General features: G+C 50.0%; 1 protein-coding gene across 1 annotated transcript in view; it reads right to left on the bottom strand.

The window, feature by feature from the left end:
* Positions 1–15,514, bottom strand: part of LOC127008523 (N-acetylated-alpha-linked acidic dipeptidase 2-like) — a 57,559-nt gene that overhangs the window by 21,997 nt on the left and 20,048 nt on the right. The window contains exons 4-9 of the mRNA XM_050880687.1: positions 13,067–13,327; positions 12,163–12,355; positions 11,225–11,438; positions 10,701–10,801; positions 8,543–8,639; positions 7,144–7,305 (exon numbers count right to left, since the gene is read on the bottom strand). Coding sequence (XP_050736644.1) covers positions 7,144–7,305; positions 8,543–8,639; positions 10,701–10,801; positions 11,225–11,438; positions 12,163–12,355; positions 13,067–13,143 — 844 coding nt within the window. The 5' untranslated portion in view covers positions 13,144–13,327. The remainder of the gene's footprint in view (positions 1–7,143; positions 7,306–8,542; positions 8,640–10,700; positions 10,802–11,224; positions 11,439–12,162; positions 12,356–13,066; positions 13,328–15,514) is intronic.

The raw sequence follows: 15,514 nt of genomic DNA, 5'->3' as shown, positions 1-15,514 counted from the left end.
TTTTCGCTGGTAAGCTCTGGAAGATCCTTCCTGTGTCTGCATTACCACCTTCCTCTGACTAGAACTCTTTCCAGAGAGGAGTATCAAGGCTCCTCTCCAGCCGAACTGACACTCCATTCGGACACTTTCATCTGCACGGAAGCACCGCTCAGCGGTTTTTCTTTCTTCTGTTTCTGTGCCCATGAACTGCTTCCTTTACTGCAAGAAGAAACCTTTACAGTTGTCAAGATTAAGGGACGTGTGCTACTTTTCAGACCTCTGAATAATTCGGTCAAGGTCCTTTTTAATTATTTTGGATTCGACTGTCGTGATGGCCTTTGCATACGCTTATGTTTCGTCAGCGATTTTTGAAAGGGAGAATATGATACATGTAATAAATAGTACTAGTCCCAGCACAGCCCCTCGGGGTACTTCGCTATTGACAGGGAGCCACTCAGAAGCCTGCCCGTTGAGTAACAATCGTTGTGTTCTACTGTTGAGCGAATCTCTTATCCACGCAGTCAGGCAATTCCTACAGCCGCTGACCTACGTTTCTTAAGTCACTCATGAGGTACATTGTCTAAAGCGTTCTGGAAGTCCAGATATATGACATGGCTAGGGATGTGGTTATCCTAGTTTCCATATATACCTTTTTGGAAGCAGCCATTTACATTGCTTAAAATCAGGAGCGCTTCTTCCCGAAAGCGTGGTGAGTGTCGGAAGTCATGTTGCTGTCTTCTAGAAACTGTATCAGGTAATTCTTTCGTGGAGTTTGTCTGCCACTGGTGTCAAGCTGCTGGGCCTGTCGTTCACGGCAACGCTCAGCATCGGGAAGGGAAGAGGTGTTACGTTCGTTAGTGTCCAGTCTCCGGAAGCCGTGTTCATTTGTAACGACCTGTCAAGTACGCTGGTGCAGGGATGGCCCGAGCGGGGTGGGGGTGGGGTGGGGGGTCACCCCCCCCCCAATGTTTGGTCGGAGTTGGTCAAAAAGTCCTAGTGAGTTGGTCAAAAATTTGAGGGTTTTTTTTTGTTTTTTTTTTTTTTTTTTTAGGCAGGAATGGCCACAGGCGGGAGGGATCAGGAGCATGGATGGCCCGACTGCGTTATTCGGAACTGTATACTGGCTCAGTATCATCACTCTTGAACCAGCCTCCTGCAGGGTTAGCGCTGGCTATGTTTGGGTGATCCTCCAAATCCTTCCATGCATCATTTAAAACTCATTTTAGGCATTTTAAAGGCCTAAGGGACATTATGAGTCTCAGATGCTTTTCATTTGCATTTAAGAGTATAATAATTTTGGTCATGGGCCATGACCAAAATTATTATACTCTTAAATGCAAATGAAAAGCATCTGAGACTCATAAATGTCCCTACTTAGGCCTTAAAAATGCCCCTAAAAAAGGTGAGTTTTAAAACCCCTGTTGAAATGGCTCGCTTCGCTCGCCAGTTTGGAGTTGGTCATAAAATGACTGAGTTGGTCATAGTTTACCTTACCCCCCCCCAACTGCATTCCCTTCGGGCCATCCCTGCGCTGGTGAGTGGCTCAAGTATTTGCTGCTCAAGTTCTTTCAATAACCCCGGAAATAAGTCTACGGGTTCTGTCCACTTGTTCGTGTGGAGGATGTCGAGGCACGTGTTTGCAACCTGCTTCCACTTGAGTCAGTGTCTCGGGGTGGCGTGACCCCCGGGCGGAGCAGTGCCCCGGGACAGGCTCAGTGGTCTCCGCCGCGAACACTGTGGCTAAGGTAGCCTAGTATTCAGGAGCTGCCGTGTGTGTGCTGGCCCGTGTCACCGCGCCGATCTCGTCTGTCGGGGACCAATGTTGCGTTCTTTCTTCTTTGTGGTGTGGCATGCGCGGAAAACTATTTCGGGTTGGCCTTGGCCCCGCGCGCTTGTCCTCCAGGGTCACGTGGACTGCTACGGAGGTGGGTTAGACAAGCTGAGGCCGTGTGGGTGCCATTCACGCTCCTCTGCCGTGCGTCTTGGCCCATGGAGGAGGTAGAGGAGGAGAAAAGAAGGAGGAGGAGGCGGAGGAGAAGGAGGGGTAAAGGAAAAAGAAAGACGCAATGAGAGATGAGCAAATGAATTACGTAAGACCAATAGAAATAATTGATGGAGGAGGAAAAAGAGAAGGAGGAGAGGGAGAAGAAAAAGAGGGAGAAAAGGATGAGGAAAAGGAAGAAGAAGAAGACGAAGAAGAAGGAGAAAAATAAATAGAAGAAAAAGAAGGAAAAGAAGAAGGGAAGAGGAAGAGGAGGAAGGAGGCAAACGAGACCAGACGAGGGAAAGGGAAAAAAAAAAGAGTGGACAGGCGAGAGGGGAAGGGATAAAATGAGGAGGGAGAGGGGGAGGAGGAGGAGGAAGAGGAGGAGGAGGGATGGACTTGGAGGGCGGGGGTCGACTTATTGATCAGGCACTTCCTCCTCCTCCTCCTCCTCCTCCTCCCGCCGAGCTCTGAGGCAACCCTTCTAATCTACACCTGATGCTCATGGCCGTGCGTGTGTGCGTGTGTGTGTGTGTGATGAGTTTACATATGTATTGCATGTAGAAGGAGGAAAAGAAGAAAAATGAAAAATAAACATGATAAAATGGAAAATTAGAATGAAAAGGAACGGAAGGAGCAGGAGGAGAAGGAAGAAGAAGAAGAAGAAGAAGAAGAAGAATCATATAAAGAAGGATTAGAATAGGAAGAAAACGAGAGAAGAGAACAAGATGAAGAGAAGAAAAACACTTACTCAACACAAACACAAGTAGAAAACAAAGCAACACACACACACACACACACACACACACACACACACACACACACACACACACACACACACACACAGTCAAGTCTCGGTTTTTGCCTCACGTGTTCAACTTTCTTACTTTCTTTTTTCCGAACAATATTTTCTTTGGTAATTTCACACAGAAACTCGGAACAAAATTTACAAAGTTCGCCTCGCTTGTCTCTGTGCCTTTGGTGAGAGAGAGAGAGAGAGAGAGAGAGAGAGAGAGAGAGAGAGAGAGAGAGAGAGAGAGAGAGAGAGAGAGAGAGAGAGAGAGAGAGAGAGAGAGAGAGAGAGAGAGAGAGTGGAAAAGGAATGGGAAGGGAGTGAGGGAGACGAGAAGAACGTGAGAAAAGGAGAGAGAGAGAGAGAATATTGTGGTGACGTGCAGTGCTTGCTTGGGTCGCGGGGAACGTAAGGGAGGGAGGAAGGGAGGGAGGGAGAGGAAGGGAAGAGAAGGAGGGGAGAGGGTAGGGAGGAGTAACGAGGAGCGAGAGGAAGTGGACTCCACTGTTCCCTTTAAGCTGGTGGACAACTGCGTATCACCGCCGCCTCTCGCCCACGCCGTGCTGCCCTGCGTACCGACCAACACAGGGATAACACAGTAGGGATGACACACAGGGATAACACAGCAGGGATGACACACAGGGATAACACAGCAGGGATGACACACAGGGATAACACAGCAGGGATGACACACAGGGATAACACAGCAGGATGATTCACAAGGATAACACGCCAGGATAACCGGGAAACAAGCCAGCAAAGACCTTCCACGAACCTCTACACTACCTCCTGCTTTTCTGCACAAGGATAACACTGAAGGATAACACGGAAAATCCTACTCTTAACCCGTACGATAACTCCTGTGGCCTCTCTTTTCCTATACAACACACAAGGCAACACAAGCACTACAGGAACCCAACAAACAAGGAACACAAGGACAACACACAAGGACTTCAGGACACTAGTAACGAGGTCCTTCTCTTAGCCTGCACGATAACTCCTGCGGCCTTTCATGCTTTAACTAACACATGGAACACAAAGCAACATAAAGACAACAGAAACTCAACACACAAGGAACACAAGGACAACACACGAGGACTTCAGGACACTAGCTAACGAGGTCCTTCTCTTAACCTATACGATAACTCCTGCGGCCTTCATTTTCCTGAACAACACACAGAACACAACACAAGACAACACAAAGACGACAGAAACTCAACACACAAGGAAAACACACGAGGACTTCAGGACACTAACTAACGAGGTCCTTCTCTTAACCTCTATGATCCTACGACCTAACATATCCTAACACACAAAACATAGGGATATTAGCAAACTAGAATATCAACTAACTAACTAACTCAGTAACTCATAACTAACTCCTTCTCATGACAAGTTCCGCGCCTTCCTAAACAACAAAATCAACCAACAAAACTTTCGAACTCAGTCTCCTTTTGTGTACTCTTTCTTATCGATCGCAATATCTTCTTTTTTTTGTCTTTTTTCTTCATTCTGGAAAGCTAGGGCGGCGGGGAAAGGAGGAGGAGGAGGAGGAGGAGGAAGAGTAGAGGAAGGAATGAAGGTCAGAGAGGAGGGGAAAAGATTACAGAAGAATGAGGAGAAGGAGGAGGAGCCTGAGCCTGAAGGAAGGAGGAGGGAGGAAACAAATGAAAGACAGAAAGGAAGGAAGAAGATGACGAAAGGAGGAGAAGGAGAACGAGGAGGAGGAGGAGGAGGAGACGGAGGAGGAGGAGGAAGAGGATGAATTCTTTGGGAAATCACGTTAACTTCATTTTCGGTTGGTTTTCTTCCATCCATCAAGCACTCATACCATTGTGTCCCAAGCAGACAGACAGACAGACAGGCAGGCAGGCAGGCAGACAGGTAGGCAGGCAGGCAGACAGGCAGACAGAGAGAGAGATAGATAGACAGACAGACAGAGACACAGGCAGGCAGGCAGGCAGGCAAGCAGGCAGGCAGACAGGCAGGCAGGCAGCGAGGCCGTCGAGAAAATTGATCTAACGAGCTTGTGTTGCCTCCCGCCGCGGCTCGCCTCGCAGGACGGGGAGCCACTAGTCTGGAGGCGCGGAGGCAGACAGGCAGACAGGCAGACAGAAAGTGGTGAAAGTCTTGTCATGTTGGGCCCAGACGCTATCAAGATGACTTCATGTGTGTGTGTGTGTGTGTGTGTGTGTGTGTGTGTGTAAATCACCACTGCTTGATCACGAGCAGGGCTCGTCTTCGTCAGCCAGTACCCTCCTGGTAGAGCATGGCTCGTTATAATGTATCTTTGGGTACTGCCGGGACCTCCATGCACCACACACCCCATCCCCCTTGCTCAAGGGGGACAGAATCCGCTCCTTGTTTGTGGAAAGAACTCTGCCTGAGCGGGGCTCGAACCTCCGCCTGCCAGCCCGGAGCCTGACCGCGCAGAACTGAGCTACCGGAGCCATGTGTGTGTGTGTGTGTGTGTGTGTGTGTGTGTGTGTGTGTGTGTAATTCACCACGGCCTGACCACGAGCTGGACTCGTCATCGTCAGCCAGTACCCTCCCGTCAGAGCAAGCCTCATTGTCGATCTCTGGGCACTGCCGGGGGAAGAGGTATTTCCCTTCTCTGTACAGGTATGTGGCGCCAGCTCTTGAGCAGTACAGATTACGTTAGATTAGGTTAGGTTAGGGTTAGTTAAATGGATTAACACAGAGTAAATTTGAGTGGGAATCGCAATGAGAATATTTTCCAGAACACCGTGTAGTTAGTTTCGAAGCTACAGTCGAGCGTCTTCACTAGGGGACTACATACTTATAGAGAGATTGGGAATATGCTGCCGGAACCTTCACACACCACACACTCCATCCTCCTTGTTCAAGGGAGGACAGTAACCACTCACTGTTAGCGGAGAATATCGGCCTGAGCGGGGCTCGAACCTCCGCCTGCCCCAGGCCGAATCCTAACAGCGCAGAACCGAGCTACCGGTGCGGTGTATTTCACCACCACGGCCTGATCTTGAGTTGGACTCGCAATCACCAGCAGGTACCCTCCCGATTAGAGCAAGGCTCATTAATGTGTGTGTCTGTGTGTGTGTGTGTGTGTGTGTGTGTGTGTTGCATTATCATTTTGTCTATATTTACATATCGCTAGTGTGATGGAGAAAAAAAGAAAAGCGCATCTTTGTACTGAGTTGGCCGTGACCCAGGGAGTCTTTCTAACTAACGGGAAAAAATAAACTCAGTCTTCTTTGTTTGTATTACTTTCTACTGATCGCAATCTTTTTATTCCATTATTCTGAGAAGCTAAGGCTATGAAGTGAAGGCGACGGGAAAGGAGTGAACGGCCGCGAGGAAAGTAGGGGAGGAGCCTGAGGGAAGGAGGACTCCTCCTTCCCTCAGGCTTCCGGAGCCAAGCAGCTTTCCTCCTCCTGGAGGAGGAAGGCTGCGTGGCTCCGGAAGGCCAGGCGGGGGCATGTAAAGGGTGAGCGGCAGAAACTTTGTCCGGAGACTAACAACCTTCCTGCCAAGACACAAGAACGCTAGTTGCTTGCGTGGGGGTCCTGGCGAGTCTCACCCGACTGGTTCATGGAAGGCGTCCCAAGAAGGACTATACTAATGATTCACTTTTATTTACACCAAGGTCGAAAAACAAAAAGTGACCAAAAAAATATAAAGACGCTAGAGGGTGCTCCGACGAAAAAGAAAGAGCGAGAGGCCAGAAGAGAAGTCAATTTCAGGTGGTGTCGTCGCGATACTCTCCTCTTGAAAGAGGTCAAGTCGTAGGCAGGAGGCAATACAGACGAAGGAAGGCTGTTCCAGTTTATCGGCGGAGGAGATAAAAGAATGAAGATGCTGGTTAACTCTTGCATAAGTGATTTGGATAGTATGGGAATGAGCAAGAGTAGAAAGTCGCGTGCAGCGAGGCCGCAGGAGGGGCCAGATGCATGCAGTTAGCAAGTTCAGAAGAGCAGTCAGCGTGAAAATATCGATAGAAGATAGAAAGAGATGCAACATGGCGGCGAAATTTAGAGTCTTCTGATAGGAGGAAGGGAGATGATGAGACGAAGAGCCTTTGACTCCTCCTCCTCCTCCTCCTCCTCCTCCTCCTCCTCCTCCTCCTCCTCCTCCTACTACTACTACTACTACTACTACTACTACTACTACTACTACTACTACTACTACTACTACTACTACTACTACTGCTGCCGCTGCTGCTGCTATTGCTGCTGCTGCTGCTGCTACTACTACTACTACTACTACTACTACTACTACTTCTACTGCTACTACTACTACAACTACTTCTGCAGCAACTATTTCTACTACTACTACTACTACTACTACTACTACTACTACTACCACTACTACTACAGCAACAACAACAACAAGAGCCATCGCCTACCCAGGATCGCGGTGAAGTTGTACCCGGAGTGTGCCAGCGTTTCCTCGTGGCGGCCGACGAACTCCTCCCAGCCGTTGTAGAGGTCGCCGCCCAGCTCGCTCAGCAGCAGTGGCGGCACCTCGCTCTCGCTCAGCACCAGCGTCGTGGCGCCCACCAGGGAGGCTGCGGCGACGGAGGGGCGTGGCGTAAGGGGACACGAGGGGGACACGTAGCATATGGCACGAAACTCAGGCACAGAAGACGTGACACAAGGAACACACGTAGCATAATTATAACACAAGGAAAGCTTAGATAACATGGAGAAACCATAAGTAATCTATGCTCTCTCTCTCTCTCTCTCTCTCTCTCTCTCTCTCTCTCTCTCTCTCTCTCTCTCTCTCACTCAACATGATACTGTTCTCCTACAGTAATATGAGGATTTTAAGAAGTGACAATCAACCTCTCAGTCAAATAGTCAGTCAGCCAGTCAAACAGCTAAAGGTAACGTAAAGGTGAGGCCCATATGCTACAGCTGAGCGTTGCGTCGGGGTCACTTTTGGCCTTGAGTCTGTGGTGGGAAGAGCCTATCTCATCGGGACACCTCCCCAAGTGGTCTGGGCCGAGCGGCGGACACTTGGCGGCCGGTGTACGGCGCGGATCTCAGTGTTCAGAGGCGTGGCCGGCTGGCAGAGTGGCAGCAGGGGGGTGGGAGTGAGCGAACCTTTCCTGCCGGAAGCTGTCCCAGCCATGCCAGCCGCTGCTGACGGCCGCTCGGGGTATAACTCAGCGGAGGGGTCAAGGGGGGCGAAGCTCCCAGTCAGGGATGTGGAAGATCGAGTGAGGTGAGGCCCCTCCTTTGGGAAGCCAGGTCATGTTAGCTTTATTTGCAGATCTCACCTAACCTAACCTCCTACAAGGGGGGTTGGCTCCCCGTCGACCCCCACAGCTGTCGGGGAGCCTCGTCGCCAGGATCTGTTGCTCCCCAGCCTGTCCGCCAGCCCGCCGCCCCTCCGAGGGCTGAGCCTCGCGGTGCTTGGGAAAAATGCCCCTGGACGCAAGGCAGGGGTGACCTCCGGATTGCCACAGTGCACCTTTCCCGGTTGTCCCCAGGTAACCACTTATCGTTCGTCCCGGATGTGAGGATGAACAGCTGGGTGAGCTGCCGCCGATTGCCCAGACCGGGATCGAACCCGTACCCGTAGATTCGTAGCTGGACGTGCTAACCACTATACCACGGAGGTGCGAGTCAGTCAGTTAGTCAGTCATAAAGTCAGTCGCTCAGCCAGTCAGTCAAGTACTCAGTCTGTCAGACAACGAGTCAGTCTGTTAATTACTGAATCTGTCAATTATATCAAAATGTCTAATCACACTTCCCCCAAGACACACACACACACACACACACACACACACACACACTCACTAATCATGTGGGTCCAGGCCAGGGTGGGGTCCAGCAGGCGGGTGTGGGCGTCCAGGCCATCGTACTGGGAGTGTTGGAGCGGGTACGTGTTGCTCTCCTGAGGGGGCCGAGGAGAGAGTGGGTTAGTATGTGTGTGTGTGTGTGTGTGTGTGTGTGTGTGTGTGTGTGTGTGTGTGTGTGTGGTGCTTCCTTGACGTGTACGCATCGCTTTACTGCTTCTATCTCGTAGTCGCGGAAAGGCTGCGAGAGGAATGATATTGTGTTATGGCTGCCGCGACGCGTGGGGAAGGGAAGAGACAAAGTGGATGGGTTTCTCTCTCTCTCTCTCTCTCTCTCTCACTGTCTATCTGTTTATCTATCTATCTGTCTATTGTCTATCTATCTATCTATCTATCTATGTATCTATCTATCTATCTATCTATCTATCTATCTATCTCTGCGCCAAATAGGGAATCAAGAATGGATAAAGATAGGAAGAAGGAACAGGCGGAGGGACGAGGAGGTCAGCACGTGCACGGTCGTGTTCTGTGTTGGCGACTCTGCTGTCGCGAGGGTGGTGACACTCCTGCCGGGGGGAGGGGGGGCGTGAACCTTTAATGGACCTGCTGACGTAAGGACTTCCTCATCCAGCGGCCAGTCAGCTGCATGTGACTCAATGGGCGAGGGTTCACACGTGTGGCTAGACTCGCCTACGTGGTCGTGTCGTCATCCAGGAAATGACTGATGATGACGACGATGACGCCAAGAAGCAGATCACCGAGCTCACAGGTCTTGGCAACACGCTGCTGAGGAGGTTCCGCCTCCGCGGCCGGGAGGTGAAGGTGGGGGTTATTCAGGAGCCACCGCTGCTCCCTGTTTTGCTCCTCGCTGTGGCGGAGTCAGGGCTGCCTCCCTCAGCCGTCTTAGGGTTTGTAATAACGAATTCCTTAATATAAGCGGTTTCAGGGGCTGCCCAGGTGGCCCAGCTGTTCTCTGACCTTCACCGGGCACGGGATGGACCGCCGGGCTGTGTTGCGATACAGCACCACCGCCGCCAGACAGAGTTCTGCCCGCGTGTGTGGCCCTGCGCGGCGTGAGGGGCCGGCCTTCTGTTGGTATCGGCTGGGCACAGAGCACTACAACTAAGGCTGCTAATAACCCTGTAGATTTAGTATCACAATACGTCTGTTGAGTGCGGCATTATATTTCTGCACTTTTTCTTCTGTATTTTTTTATGCCTCAAAGCGAAATAAAATAACGATTACTATTAACACTATTATGGCGGCATAACTGATCTTGTATGATTTACCGCATCAAACACTATTTTTTCCATTGCCGTGAGTGCTGAGGAAGTCGCCGGGTCATGCACGCACTATTACAGTGCTTCGGAGTGCATGGCCAGCGGACTCTCAGGCAGGACAGTGACCTTACTTGGCGGTGGGACGCTTAACGCCATGCACGATGCGCGTTACGGACAGATGGCCTTTGAGCGTGTGGTGGGTAAGAACCCATCATCTGGGACCACGGAGGTAGGATGCCCGGGACACAGGGCCAGCGTGGCATCTGGGTTACTACAGTTTACCTTCCCCAGGTTTCCCCAGGTACCTATTTATCGACCAGCCCGAGAAGAAGGATGAACAGCTGGGTGGGCTGCACGCCGACTGCCCGGGCTGGGTTTCGAAGCCGGGCCCGTGAATTCGTAGCTAGGCACGCTAACCATTGCATCACGGAGGCGCATGGCTGAGGCTGCATGAGGGGAAACAAAGCGAGGGGTCAGGCGAGGTCAAGCAAGGTCAGAGGCTGGAAGGTCAGAGGAAGCTGCTATATTTATCCCCGTATTGACTTGGCTGCCAGACTGTCGATAAGCTTGTTCGCTCCCTCCCCCTCCCCCTCTCTCTCTCTCTCTCTCTCTCTCTCTCTCTCTCTCTCTCTCTCTCTCTCTCTCTCTCTCTCTCTCTCTCTCTCTCTCTCTCTCTCTCTCGTAGTAGTAGTAGTAGTAGTAGTAGTAATGCAGTATAGAAGCAGCGCTACACACACACACACGCACATTCGGAGAGGGAGGGAGGGAGAGGTTCTACATGCTACTGGCTGGAGATCACGAGGCCAGCACGCGATCAGACCATGGTGAAGGACACACACACACACACACACACACACACACACACACTCCGCTACTCACCGTCTCAGAGCCCACGACGGCGAAGCGAGCAGAGGGCACCCCGTGCTGCGCCGTGAAGCTGACGGTGTCGCTGCCGGAGCCAAGGTTATGGAAGTGCACGTCTGAGGGGGGGGAGGAGGAGGAGGAGAAGGAGGAGGTGTTACTGATAGACGTGATGGATGAGAGGGAAAGGAGAGAGAGGATTAGGAACAAGTGGTGATGGTGAAGGAGGAGGAGGAGTAGGAGGAAGAGGAAGAAGAGGAGTTGGAGGAGAAGAAGAAGAAGAAGAAGAAAAAAAAAGAAAAAAGATGAAGAAGAAGTAAAAGAAGAAGAAAACAAAGAGAAAGAGGTAAAAAAGGAAGAGTAAAAGAGGTACAAAGCGAAAAGGACAGCAACGTTCACTACCACCACCACCACTAACTACAACAACAACAACATCATCATCAACAACAACAACAGCAAGAAGAAAACAATGATAATAACAAAAATAGGAATAGCAACAATGGTAACAATAATAACAATAACAACAGCCCGCCCCGCCTCACCGTCCCTGTGTTCCGGGTCCGCCCTCCGCCATCCGTCACGCACCGTCATTCCGCGGCGCCCTTCTGCCCCGGGCCACGGTACCTGCCTGGCCGCCTCCCGGATGGTCTCGCGCAGCGCCGGGGATGCGCCCACCCGCAAGGCGCCCGTCCCCCGCACCAGGGAGTCCAGGTCGAGGTAGGCCAGCACCGAGGACTCCACCCACCACGCGTGCAGCTGCCAACACAAGAAAGGGGGTGATGTAATGGAGGCTTAGGGTCGTATTATTAAACTTTTCGAAGCCTTAGTACATCTATTTAAAAAGACTCGCAAAAGTTGCCGGGCTTCCCATTGGTGGTTTCATGACCCTGGCGATAGCTCTGTAAGGCTATGAACAGACCGACGTTTCTTCTCTGCGGCCGTAAAAAATAGTCGTAACAAGAACACGAAGCGTTTGACAATATTAGAGTCATACTCTTAAGTATTTCTCGGCACGCTGTCCAGTTTTGAAAATCGTGTAAGAGTTTTACGATCACTGTTTAATCCAACGGTTTGAACAAAGTACGCATGTCTTGTGTAACGGGGCAGCTTAGTCGAGATGTTTAGTACTGTTCAAGTCTTGGTGAGGGCGGCGGAGACGCTGGACACCCGCCCGCCGCCAGCCCGTCAGCAGTGCCAGTGTCCGGGATGCGTACTACTATTTCCCTTCTCTGTGCGGCTATGTGACGCCCACTCTTGAATAGGTCAGGTTGCGTAAGGTTAGGTTCGATTAAGTAAGGCTACATTGGCACTCAACAAGTAAATTTGTGTGGGAATCACAGTGAGAATATTTTCCAAAATGTCTTATAGTTAGTTTCGGAGCTACAGCTGAGCGTCTTCACTTGGGGACCACATACCGTAGAGAGACTGGGAATATGCGTCTGGATCCGCCTGAGTGCACAAACTGGAGTAGTGATCATACCTGCGTGAATTCCGTTGAGCCGAGGCTGCCGTCCTCCCCTTTGGCCCAGGCACTGAAGATCACCTTCCTCTGCGTCCCCCGCGGCAGGTGGCTCTTGGCCAAGGCGTCGCTGAGGGCCAGCAGGGCGCCCAGACCCGCCGCGGTGTGGCCGCGGCCTTGGAGCGACCCGTAGTGGCAGCCCACCATCACCACCCTGACACACACAGACATAGCCCACTATTACCACCCTGACACACACACACACACACACACACACACACACACACACACACACACACACAGCACACCATTACCACCCTGACACACACACACACACACACACACACACACACACACACACACAGCCCACAATCACCACCCTGACACACACATACACACAGGCCGTCCACTGACCACAGGAATTGCTACAAAATGAAAGGCGAAAGTTAAAAAAAAAAAGCCCAAGTTTCCTGAGCCGTCTTCACACCCTCCTCGTGAAAACGAAGGCTGTCTTGTAGCTTACCGGTGAAAAGGATGAAAGAGGGGAAGTAATGGCTAACTCGTGCATTAGGAAGTTGGCTCCGTATTCTCAAACTTTGCGGGGCCCACACATCCATATTTGGTAAGTCTTTTGTAGAGGTTGTGGGTATTTCCATTGACAGTGTTCTGAGGTTAATGACAATCGGACAAGCCCTCTGCACCATGGACGTGAAAAACACTCATGAGGAGCAGATTAATATCCTTCATGGCCTCTGGAGATAGTTATTGTGAGAGCCCAAAGCGTCTAAGAATACGGACCTTAGACTGTCTTAGTATCCTAGTGAAAAGAGACACATAAAATTAAATTAAATAAGATAAAAAAATAATATATAAAAGATAAATAAATAAATAATAAATAAATAGATATAAAATAACAAGCACTCACCTGGATTCGTCCGAGGCCGGCATGGTCGCGTGGATGTTCTTGATCTCCTGCCGCTCCACCACGTTGTTGACGGTCATGGTAACGGCCCTGATGCCAGCGTCGGTGCCCCATGAGCCGCCCAGCGTGTAGGGCGCCGCCACTCCCCCCGCCCAGCCGGCAGGCACCTCGGGGCCCGCCAAGAGCTTGAAGATCGTTTGCGCCACCTCTGCGCTGATGGCTTGAGCGGGTATGCGAGGCAGCGGCTGGTGCGCCCGGTCCCGCCTGAGGAATGAGTTTTAAGCGGTGGTGGTAGCAGCGGTAGTGGTAATAGTGGTGGTAGCAGTAATAATAGTAGTAGTAGTAGTAGTAGTAGTAGTAGTAGTAGTAGTAGTAGTAGTAGTAGTAGTAGTAGTAGTAATGGTAATGAATGTCAATGTTAACAAGAATACAATTAGAGTACTCACAACATTTGTCGTGTAATTGAAAGGCCAAAAACCGTGTTCTAAAACGTATCGGCGACTCAGTTTGCCTATTTAAAAAGCCTCTGGTGAAGTTGTTGGGCTTACCATGCACTGTTTTGTGATACTCTTTAAGGCTGAACTCTTCTCTCAAACTTTCTCTAAAACTCCACTCTGGACAATTCTGGGCATATGGACCTGATGGAGTGTCTCCTATTGTCCTTAAAAACTGTGCTTCCGTGCTGACACCCTGCTTGGTCAAACTCTTTCTCCTCTGCCTGTCAACATCTACCTTTCCTTCCTGCTGGAAGTATGCCTTCATACAGCCTGTGCCTAAGAAGGGTGACCGTTCCAATCCCTCAAACTACCGTCCTATAGCTTTACTTTTTTTTTTTTATCTATGTAAAGCTTTTGAATCAATCATTAACCGGAAGATTCAAAAGCACCTTTCCACTTCTGATCTTCTATCTGATCGCCAGTATGGGTTCCGCAAGGGGCATTCTACTGGTGATCTCATTGCCTTCCTAACTGACTCTCCGTCATCCTCTCTTAGCCGTTTCGGTGAAACCTTTGCTATTGCGCTGGACATATCAAAAGCCTTTGATAGGGTCTGGCACAAATCTTTGCTTTCCAAACTACCTTCCTACGGTTTCTATCCTTCTCTATGTACCTTTATCTCAAGTTTCCTCTCTGACCGTTCTATTTCTGCTGTGGTAGACGGTCACTGTTCTTCCCTTAAACCTATTATTAGTGGTGTTCCGCAGGGTTCTGTCCTATCTCCCACTCTCTTTCTGTTGTTCACTGATGATCTTCTTTCCAAAGCGAGCTGTCCTATCCATTCTTACGCCGATGACTCTACTTTGCATTACTCAACTTCTTTTAATAGAAGACCCACCCAACAGGAACTAAACGATTCCAGGCTGGAGGCAGCATAACGCCTAGCCTCAGACCTTACTATTATTTCCGATTGGGGCAAGAAGAACCTGGTGTTCTTCAACGCCTCAAAAACACAGTTTCTTCACCTATCCACTCGATACAATCCTCCAAACAACTATCCCCTATTCTTTGACAACACTCAGCTATCACCTTCTTCAACACTAAACATCCTCGGTCTATCCTTAACTCAAAATCTCAACTGGAAACTTCATATCTCATCTCTTACTAAATCAGCTTCCTCGAGGCTGGGCGTTCTGTACCGTCTCCGCCAGTTCTTCTCTGCACAGCTGCTATCCATTTACAGGGGCCTTGTCCGCCCTCTTATGGAGTATGCATCTCACGTGTGGGGGGACTCCACTGACACAGCTCTCTTGGACAGAGTGGAGTCTAAGGCTATTCGTCTCATCAGCTCTCCTCCTGTTACTGATAGTCTTCTTCCTCTTAAATTCCGCCGCTATGTTGCCTCTCTTTCTATCTTCTATCGATATTTTCATGCTTACTGCTCTTATGAACTTGCTAACTGCATGCCTCCCCCACTCCCGCAGTCCCGCTGCACACGACTTTCTACTCAAGTTCATCCATTTACTGTCCAAATCCCTTACGCAAGAGTTAACCAGCATCTTCACTCTTTCATCCCTCACGCTGGTAAACTCTGGAACAATCTTCCTTCATATGTATTTCCTCCTGCCTATGACTTGAACTCTTTCAAGAGGAGGGTATCAGAACACCTCTCCTCCCGAAATTGACCTTAACTCTTATTAGGAGCAGTGAGTAGCGGACCCTTTTTTTTCATATTTGTTTCCTTTTTTTTATGCCCTTAAACAGACTCCTTTGCTGTAAAAAAAAAAGTAGCATTAGTTTTACGCGGTTTCTGCATCTTGAACGGGAAAAATATCCCTAAAGACTCAGTCAATCTCTGCGGCCTTGGGAAGTAATTGTAATGGGAGCTCCATACGTTTCAGAATATTGATCGAAGAACGGTACGCCCACTTGAGTCTGGACGGCTTGGAAACGTGACCAGGGGTGTGGAGGCGGATATAAAAATTTTCTACTCCGACTCCAGATAATTATAAGG

This window comes from Eriocheir sinensis, chromosome 38 (assembly GCF_024679095.1).
Source record: "Eriocheir sinensis breed Jianghai 21 chromosome 38, ASM2467909v1, whole genome shotgun sequence".
Lineage (NCBI taxonomy): Eukaryota > Metazoa > Arthropoda > Malacostraca > Decapoda > Varunidae > Eriocheir > Eriocheir sinensis.
Note: the sequence above shows the minus strand (reverse complement) of the source record. Positions and strands in the feature narration are given on the sequence as shown.